Source organism: Pipistrellus hanaki, assembly GCF_964339955.1.
Source record: "Pipistrellus hanaki genome assembly, chromosome: 14".
NCBI classification, from domain to species: Eukaryota; Metazoa; Chordata; class Mammalia; order Chiroptera; family Vespertilionidae; genus Pipistrellus; species Pipistrellus hanaki.
The window spans coordinates 16,940,148-16,950,022 of record NC_140516.1 but is presented as its reverse complement, the minus strand read 5'-3'; the positions used below and the strand labels follow the sequence as shown (position 1 = coordinate 16,950,022).

General features: G+C 52.7%; 1 protein-coding gene across 1 annotated transcript; it reads right to left on the bottom strand.

Annotated features, from left to right (window-relative positions):
- Nucleotides 1-1,139: 1,139 nt before the first annotated feature.
- Nucleotides 1,140-5,993, bottom strand: PRF1 (perforin 1). The gene is made up of 3 exons (XM_084904709.1): nt 5,869-5,993; nt 3,639-4,181; nt 1,140-2,768 (listed from the first exon to the last, which is right to left on the bottom strand). The coding sequence occupies exons 2-3, from the start codon at nt 4,175-4,177 to the stop codon at nt 1,640-1,642; spliced, it is 1,668 nt and encodes a 555-aa protein (XP_084760835.1). The 5' UTR covers nt 4,178-4,181; nt 5,869-5,993; the 3' UTR covers nt 1,140-1,639.
- Between the last annotated feature and the right edge of the window lie 3,882 nt (nt 5,994-9,875).

The following is a 9,875-nucleotide window of genomic DNA, read 5'->3' as shown; positions in this document are numbered from 1 at the left end:
ATGGGTCCTGAGGAAACAGTTTCCAAACTGATTGCTCCAGATCAAGGGTGGCCCTCCTCCATGTTCTCTTTGGCTGGTCCCATGTTTTCCCGCATCAGGCTTTTGTTTTTGTTTGTTTAGTTTTTTTACAAGGTGAAAGGAATTGTCAACAATTAGAAGTCAAATTGAGATTTCTGGTTACTTTAAGAATCTAGCCCTAACCGGTTTGACTCAGTGGATAGAGCGTTGGCCTGCGGACTGAAAGGTCCCAGGTTCAATTCCAGTCAAGGGCATGTACCTTGGTTGCGGGCACGTTCCCAGTAGGAGCTGTGCAGGAGGCAGCTGATAGATGTTTCTCTCTCATCAATGTTTCTAACTCTCTATTCCTCTCCCTTCCTCTCTGTAAAAAATCAATAATATATATATATACTATTATATATATGTAATTATAATATATATATAATTATATATATAATCAATATTATATATATATATATAAGAATCTAGCCAAAACCGGTTTGGCTCAATGGATAGAGCGTCGGCTTGGGGACTGAAGGGACCAGGGCTCGATTCCGGTCAAGGGCATGTACCTTGGTTGCGGGCATATCCCCAGTAGCGGGTGTGCAAGAGGCAGCTGATCGATGACTCTCTCTCATAGATGTTTCTAACTCTCTATCTCTCTCCCTTCCTCTCTGTACAAAATCAATAAAATATATTTAAAAAAAAAAAAAAAAAAGAATCTAGAAGACTTGGCCTCACTGGGCTCACATTCCTGCCTGCGAATGTTTGGCTGGTGCAGAGTGCAGCTCCCACCCCCTAGAGTAGACCTGGGTCCTTTAGTTCACCATAGTCCCCCCCCCCCCCTTCCACACACACACACACACACACACACACACACACTCCCTATGGCCTCACAGCTGGGATCAGAATGTCCATCGCCATGTAAGTTGACGCGGCTGTTTCTCAAATGAGAGAGTGATGCGGAAAGTAAAATAGGTTGGGCCCCCACATTCCCAACGAAAGTGGAGGACAAGTCCGGTATCCCTGCCTGCCGCGGGGTGAGCCGCCTGCCGCGGGCGGGGTTGGGGGAGCAGACGCTTGTCTCCAGGCCTGTGTTGGTCCCCACCCTCCCCTCTGTCACAGCCGCCTCCACGACAGTTGTCGTCACGTCGCGTTTATTGGTTCTCTGCCAGGGTGTATACACACGGCACAGGTCAAGAGAGGCAAAGTCCCATCTGAGACGCAAAGAAGACAGAACACAGAGCCGCCGGGAGAGAAGGGTGAGATCTACAATGATGAAAATCCACCATGTTAGGAAGGGAAGCCCTTTGAGGACACCAAGCAGCCTGGAGGGAGTGGCCTCCTGGCCCTCTGCCCAGCTCCTGGCCTCTCTGCGGCCTGCACAGCGGCCGGCAGCCATGGCTCCCATGGCCCAGTGGCAGCTGGTTTCCTGGGCTCCAGAAGATTGGGGAGCCAAGGCAGTTCGGACGGGGAGACTCAGGGCTGCCTATAAGTCCAGCCACCTCACTGAGGGAAAAAAAAGAGGCAGGGGAAGCCCCTTTCCTCTGTGTCTAATGGGGATATGAAGATAGACAGCCCCTGGCTCCCTCCGTGAGAACCCCTTCAGTCCGGGCAGACAGGCCCTCTCAGGCCCCCGCCGTCACCACACCGCTCCGCTTCGGTTTCCCGGCGGCTCCCCCAGAAGCCCCTGGGGCGCGTACTCCAAGCACGTTGGCCCTTTCAGGTGAGGCAGGCAGGTGGCGTGGTACGAGAACGCCAGGCGCCCGTGATGCAGGCTGCACTCCACCCTGTGCTGGCCGGCCTGCGGAGTCCGGTCACAGGTGCCAAGCAGGTCGTCATCCCAGCCATAGTCTTGGTCCCAGACCTGCACCCTCAGGGGCCCCCCGGAGACCAGGACCACATCCCCAAAGTCCAGCCGCGTCGCCCACCGGGGGTTGTTATTGTTCCACACCGTGCCCGTCCTCAGCTCCTGGCCCCCGAAGAAGACCTTCAGGTAGGCGTCCGAGGCTGTGAATATGTCTCCCCACAGACCCATCGCCTGGAAGTTCATCACCTCTAAGCGGGCCAGGCCCCACTGCCGGGGGCAGCAGTCCTGGGTGGTGTCCGCGGAGCCGTGGCACACGCACTGGCAGGGGTCGTGGGGGCTCTTCTGCTGGCCCGGGCGGCAGGGCCGGCTGCAGTCCCTCCAGCGGGCACGATCCATCACGTACTTGCTCACGGCCTGCCTCAGCGCCTCCCGCCGCGGGTCCTGCTTCCGCAGAAGCTCGTGCAGCGGCACCAGGTTGTAGTCCACCAGCCCGGGCCTGTCCGCCAGGGATCTCACCCAGGCCGAGAACTGCTCGGGCCCCGCGTCTTTCCCGAACAGCAAGTCGGACACAGCGGTGTGGTGGCCGCCCACCACCCGGGAGTAGCGCTCCTGGTAGGCCTGGTGGAAGGACCCCGCGATCTTGTGCTGCCTCTTCTTCTCCTCGCAGGCCTTGTATTCCGCCGAGGAGCTGGCGCGGCTGCCGATGCTGACCTCGGCCTCCACGGCCAGGCAGGCCCCCACCTCGTCGGCCGAGAGCCCGCCCAGGGCCAGCTCGCAGGTGCGCAGGGCGGTGAGGGCCAAGACCCTGCCGCCCAGCTCCATGGAGCTGGCGAAGTGGGTGCCGTAGTTGGAGATGAGCCTTCGGTAGTCGGGCTCGGTGGAGGCGTTGAAGTGGGGGGGCAGGTCCCTGATGGCCCTCTTGAACTCGGGGTGGAGCGGCGGAGCGTGCACCAGGTGAAACCTGGGGGTGGGGGGGTGGGGAGGGAAAGACATCAGGTGGGCCCAGCAGAGGGTGGTCTGTCCTGGATTCCGTAACTCCCTCAAGTGCCCAAGGTCACATACACATGGCAGAGCTGGGACCCGAACCCAGGAAACATACCCTGTCTATGCCTCCTCAATGACTTTGTTGAGGCATTTCCACTTTTCCTTTTCAAAATAAAGTTTTCCTTTCCTTTTTATTTTCTAATGACAAAAGTGATGCTGCTGCAGGGAGGATGTTCCTCTAGCTTTGGGTCTTCGTCTGTCTGTCCCATGGCTTGGGCCCCATGTGCCTGGGCTGCTGACGACTCTGGCCATGCAGGTGGAGGTGCCCTGACTCACTGGGAGGTGGCCTTCCAGGGTGAGGAACCAGGGCAGGGGGTTTGGGGTTGCCCGATGAGACCACGCATTTCTCAGGCGTGGGACCTCAGTCCCTGAGGGCTGGTGCTCAGCCTCGGAGCCCTAATCCCCAGCACGGAGCTTGGCAACACGGACAGGAATAGTGTCTGAATGGACGAAGGAGATCTCTGTGATGGGAGGAACCCAGCCAGGCCCCCTGCCCGCAGAAGGCTGGCAGTCCCTAGGGAAGGGGCTGGGCCCTCAGGAGGCCTGAAGTCACTCTGCTGGGGCTCTCAGCACAGCCTTGCCTGCTTCCTCTCCACTGTCCCCTCCCTGGGCTCTTCCAGGTCAGGGCCACCGGGTGCTGGACCACCTGGTGTGTGAGGACCTGGGCTGTGGTTTCCTCCTGGTGGCAGCAGCCTTAAGACCCCCTGTGCCATGCCAGGGCTCCCACACCACCCAGCATCCCCCAGAACATTGCCAAGCCCCCTCTGCCAGCACCCCCAGCGCTCACCTATAGAAGCGACACTCCACTGTGTCGGTGCTGAAGCTGTACTGGTCCTTGTGGGTTTTGTCAGCTGCAAAGTTGGCCTGTTCAGAGTGTGAGCCGGCCACCGTCACGCGGGCACTGGTGCTGGGCTGGGGGTTTACCTCCAGCCCTGCCTTCCAGTCGTTGTGGATGCTGGAAGCTGCTTCCTTGGCCACGGTCTCTGTGGAGCTGGCCTTGGCCCTGACCAGATGGCGCTGGCAGCCTGAGCCCTGGGCCCGCCAGTGGGTGAGCGCCAGGGGCAGGCGCTGGAGGGCACCCCCTTTGAGGGCGTTGCGGCAGAGGGTGCAGGTGCCATCGGGCCGTAGGAAGCTCTCGGTATCCACCGGGAAGGAGCCTGAGCGCTTGAGACTGGTCACATCCATGCCCTCCCCCGCCAGCTCGGAGCCAGGCACCGCCTTGTGAACGCTCTGGCACTCGGATCTCGCAGCAGTGTAGCAGGGGGCAGGGGCAGGCGTGGGCAGCAGCAGGAGCAGGATGCCCACGAGGAGCACACGGGCGGCCATGGGGCTGTGGAGACAGAGGCTGTCGGAACCCCGGGAAGCTAGGGGCAGAGGTGAGGAGAATGGCCGACAATCTCCCCTCATCCGGATGATCAGGGCACATAGAATGGGGAGGGAATGAGGTGTCTCTCAAGTCACCGGATGTCAGAGCCGGAATGGCCTTTGCAAACCTGGCCACCACTTTGTACGGAGGGGCCCAGAGAGGAGAAGGCCTTGCCCGGGTCACAGCCAGAGGAGTCCCTTGCTAAGATCCTCACTATTGAAGGCCTTTTGGGGATCCAGATGGATGGCCCTGTCCTCACAGTGGCTGCCGGTGGGGAGGGGCTCTGTGTGCACAGGAGGGGAGCTGAGCGTAGCTGTGGCAGGTTTGGGAAGGGGCCTGGGGACTCGGGAGAAGACTGGATTCAGGGGAAGTGCCATTCTGGGCCCTGGAACAAGCCATGCGTTCGGGCCCATTCCACCCCTCCATTCTCTTTCCCACGAAGCCTTTCGTGGAAACCGAGAGGAAATGAGGTGCGTCAGTGTCATTCTCCCCATTCTCCCTCGGGGGTCCTCTCCCTGAGCCTCCGGGAAGAGCATCAGCCTACCTTCTAGAATAAAAGCTCTCCGAAGGCACAGGCCCCCCGAGATGCTGGGTGGGAGGGGCCATCACGTTGGCTCTCCAGGCTCCCTGACACTCAGCCCTGCTTGTGCATCTTCCCCCTCCCCCCTCTGCCCAACGCTCTGTGGAGTTCTACCAGCTACCTTTTGCCACTATCTGACAGCGATACAGTAGAAGGTTCTTCCTCATTTGGAGGTGGCCCTGGGATCTTACCTGGGCCTGCTTAGGATCTGGACTCTCTCTCTACCTCTACCTCAACCTTTCTAATGCCGTGACCCTTTAATACAGTCTCGACCCACAGGTTGAGAACCGCTAGCAGGGTCGCCTAAGACCATCGGAAAACACAGATATTTACATTATGATTCATCACAGTAGCAACATTACAGTTATGAAGTAGCAACGAAAATAATTTTATGGTTGGGGGTCACCACAACGTGAGGAACCGTATTAAAGGGTGTGGCATTAGAAAGGTTGAGAACCACTGCTCTATGCAAATGAACTCCTGGGGGCTGCTCCCCGCTCAGAACCTTCGGGGGACAGGGGTGAGGGTGGTGGTGGGGGGCAGTCTCTCCGAATCCCTGGGACTGTGGAGGGCAGGAGCTGCCCCCGCATTCCCTCTGTGCCCGGCCCAGGGGAGTGACTGCATGGTGGGGGTGCGGGCAACACGGCAGCCCCCAGGGCAGTAACAGAACAAGGGGAGTCTTTCAAAGGCCCCTCCGAGGGCTATCCCATTCCCGAGGCCAGGGCAGCTCAGACCCTCAACCCCAGGAGCTCAGCTCCCTCTGGGCCCCCATCCTAGTGTCTCCCAGGAAGCTTGTTTCTAGCTTTCTTAGAAGCTTTCACTGTCCACATGTGTAGGGGTCTACATATTCCAATCTCTTAACTTTAGAGATGAGGAAACGGATGCCCCACGTCAGAGGGAGGTTGCCCAGGGGGACCGTGACCAGCACAGCCCTGGACCCACGTCTCTCGTCTTTACAGGTCACAGCACTTCCTGCCCCATCAGGCTGTTCTTCCAAAGGAGCAGCCCCCCTCCAGGCCCCCCTGACCCCACCCAGGACTCCCAGCCTCCCAACCCCCGGCTTCCCCATACCTGGAGTCCTGCAGTGAGATGCTCCCACACAGACACCCTCTCTCGTCATAGGAAGCTCCTGAAGTGTGTCAGCCCTCCCGGCAGGCTCACCCTATAGCTCATCACCAGGCCACCTCTCACATCACTTCTGCTTCCTGCCCTGCCCTCCTGCCTCCGCCCCCAACTGTGGTCACACATCTCGCTCCCCCCCCCACCCCCGCCAGCACCCACCCTGTCCTCACCTCCTCATCCGGCCCCGCTGACAGCCCTCAGGAAGCAAACTGTGAGGCCAGAGGCGGAGTCGCCAAGCGGAGCAGCCTGGGGTGAAGGGCCCGGGGCAACAGTGAGGCCTCGTGGAGTGAACACAGGGGCCTGAGGACTTCCATGGTCCACTCTGGTGTCAGGGCACTTCCCTGGGGGGCGCTACAGAGCAGGAACTCCCAGCTGGGCCAGCCCACTCGTGTCCTAGCTTTGTGGCTGGCAAGTTCCTTTAGCCTCTCTGTGCCTCAGTTTCCTCAGCTAAAAGCGAGAATAACAATAGTATAGACGGCAGAGGTTGTAAAAATTTTGGGGAGTTGCTACACGTGAAGTGCTGAGGACAGTGCCTGGCCCTGAGCCAGTGTTCATGTGTGACCAGCCCGTCCTCCCTGAGTGGCGTGTGTGTGTGTGTGTGTGTGTGTGTGTGTGTGTATGGGGGGAATAAACATTGTTCAAACCTCCTCGCCCACTTCCTGCCCACACCTATCCCCCAGCTCAGCCCAGACTCTGAGCCCTAAACACATACCCGAGGATAGGGTGTCCTGCCTGTGAGAATCACTGTGAGAATCAGTGGCCACCGTGGATCCACCCTTCTCAGCCCTGGCCCGTGGCTGCAGCCACAGGGACCCCACTGGGGAGAGATATTTGGGTGGGACCAAGGTCCAGTGGTCTTCTTCAGTTTCCGTGTTCCTCGAGGTCAGGGTGGGTAAAGTTTCCATGGGTTGATTGACTCACAGAGCGTCTTCGGGGGACAATGTCACACCGATCTGAAATGGGGTCAGCTGGGTAAGTGGGGAGCCTTCACTTCGCCCTCCAACCGCATCGGTGATGGGGACAGATAGCCGCAGACCCAGACCACGTGTGACACCATGCAGTGGCTCATACCTTGAGTTCATGTCCCCCTGGCTGCTTACGGGAAGAGGGGCTCACGCTGCCTTCTCGAACTTGACTCACTCCTCCCTCAACGGTCCCACTCCCTCTCCCAGAAATCGCAGCTTGTTGGTTTTCTTTTTAAGATTCCACATGTATTTGTCTTTATCTGACTTACCTCACTTAGTATAAGGCCCTCAGGGTCCATCCATGTTTTCACAAATGGCAAGATTTTCTTTTTTAATGGCTGAACAATATTCCATTGTGTAATACTCCATTGGGTGTGTGTGTGTGTGTGTGTGTGCGTGTGTGTCTCACATTTTCTTTATCCATTCACCCATGGAGGGACACTTAGGTTGTTTTCATATCTTGGTCATTATAAATAATGAACATGGGGGTGATTATCTTGCAATGAACATGGGGGTGATTATCTTTTCAAGTTTGTATTTTTGTTTTCTTTGTATAGATACCTATACATGGAAATCATAAATTTCCTTATGATTTTTCTTTGACGTGTGAGTTTTTTTTAAAGTATGCTTTTTGTATTTCTACAAAAATGGAGTTTTAAACACTTTTGGTTATTGATTTTCAACATAGTTACCCTGTAGTCAGAACATATTGTCTATATGACCACCATTCTTTGATGTATGTTGAAATTTTCTCTATGGTCTACCAAATATTCAGTTTTGTAAATGTCCCTGTGGACCTGAGCAGAAAAATTTTATTCTATAATTTAAAATAGTCTTTTATTTTATAATTTGCTAAATTTTGGGTACAGGGTTCAATGTCCAGATCTTTTGATATATTAATTACTGAGAGAATCATGCCACAATCTCTCCCTGTGAGGATAGATTGTTTAAGATCTATACATTTCCCCCTACAGCTAGAATTCTGTCAACTTTTACTTTGTTTTGAGGCTATTTTATTAAACAAGTTTAACATTGTTTGTTTCCCAGTGAATTGAACTCTTTATGTAGTAACCCCTTTAATCCCAAATAATGCAATTTTGTCCATGATTGTAGAGCTATCCCAACTTTCTCTTTTTTATTGTTGTTTTTAACTGTGATAAAACACACATAGCATAAATTTACCATCTTAGTAATTTTTAAGTGTCCTAATACTCATCTTGGAGATCTTCCATCTTACTTTCAAACTCTGTTAAACATAATTAGTTAGATTTTGTTTTGTTATCTAATCTATCTATATAACTGCATTAAGCCATTCACATTTACTGTGATTACTGCTCTATGAGAGTTTATTTCTAAGAAATTACATTTTTTTCTCTTACTGGTTTAGATCTTAAAATCTTTGTGATTCTTTAGTGTTTATCCATAAAAACGCTAACATTCCCTCTTTGCAAGGTCTAAAGTTGTTAGTAGTATTATTCTCTTTTTCCAGGGATACTTAGAATGTTATTAACTAATATCCCCCTTTCTCCTTCTGAGGTCTATTTTTACCCAGTATTTTAGCTCTATCTTACTTTTCCTCTACTAGATTAGTCATTGGGTGCTATGATTTCATGTTTACCCATGTGCTTCCCAATGTCTTTGCTCATTATTCTTTCATCTCTGAGCTCCTTTTGGGGATAATTTCCTTTTCCTTCTTAAAGTACACCCATGTACAAGTACTTTCAGCGGTGTCTCTGGAGCCGTTTCTGTTTGCCTGGAATGTCTTTACGTCACCCTCGCTTTTGAACCATAATTTTAGCTGGTTGACACTCTGGAGTTAGTGCTGGTTGACACCTCTTAAAATAACTTTGAAGTGAGCTCTCTGTTTCGGGCTTCTATTGTGGCCATTCCTTTTTAGAGAATTTGTCTTCTTTTTGAGGGGAGGGACTGTTAAGATCTTTCCATTTTTGATTTTCCGAAAATTTGCTACAAACCATGAAGATAGAAATGAATTGCTTTTCTAAGCTTTTAGTTATTTGCTAAAATCGGTGACAGGTTCAACCACAACTGAAATGAAATGACCCAAATAAAGTATGTCAGTGCCAACTGTTCCATCGAACCCGTGTTTCCCCATGCGCACAGCACCGGTTAGTCTTGGTGGCATTGTTTGAGGGCTGCCCCTCTAAGCCCTTTGTTGTTTGCACAGTCAGTGATGGTCTTCTCCATTCCCAATGGAATTGCCTTCCGGAATTTCCAGTGTTATGTTTTCCCACAGACCATTCCCAGATTCTGTGACCTGACTCTGCTGCAAATGGTGAAATTTTGGCCATGGTTTGTCTTAAATACTCAATTATATAACTTTATATCATAACTTATAGCAAAAACATATTTTAACATACAGATAGCGAAAATTATTTGCATGCTTATAAAAACAAGGGGAAGAAGTTTGTTTGAGATGGAGGATTTGGAAAGGCCAGCATGGCTTGTAATTGGTGTGGAGGTGTCAGCATTTTTGAGTTCTGCTAAGACAGTGGTTGGCAAACTCAGTCAACAGAGCCAAATATCAACAGTACAACGATTGGAATTTCTTTTGAAAGCCAAATCTTTTAAACTTAAACTTCTTCAAAATAGACTTGCCCAGGCTGTGGTATTTTGTGGAAGAGCCACACTTAAGGGGCCAAAGAGCCGCATGTGGCTCTCGAGCCACAGTTTGCCGACCACGGCCCTAAGATGTCTGGGCCACTGTCAAAATCTTCTCTGTTCAGAGCAATGACTTCTAAGCTTAGATTTGTGACACTCTGGGTGTCTCCGATGTCTCTGGAGGTGTGGATTGCTTTTCATTTATCCTGTTCGGGATTTGTTCTTCCTGAATCTGAGGATTTGCATTTTTCACCATCCTGGAAAATAGCTTGGCCCTTAGCCCTTCGTATGTCCTGTCTCCCTCATTCTCTGCACTGGCCTTCTGGAATATGAATGAGATATATTTGCTACTTTCTGCTCTGTACTGACTTC

Coding starts and splice junctions, on each gene's coding strand:
- PRF1 (XM_084904709.1), bottom strand. CDS start 4,177: ATGGCCGCCCGTGTGCTCCTCGTGGGCATCCTGCTCCTGCTGCTGCCC. Junction 2,769..3,638: donor GTGGAGTGTCGCTTCTATAG/GTGAGCGCTGGG, acceptor CCCCACCCCCAG/GTTTCACCTGGTGCACGCTC.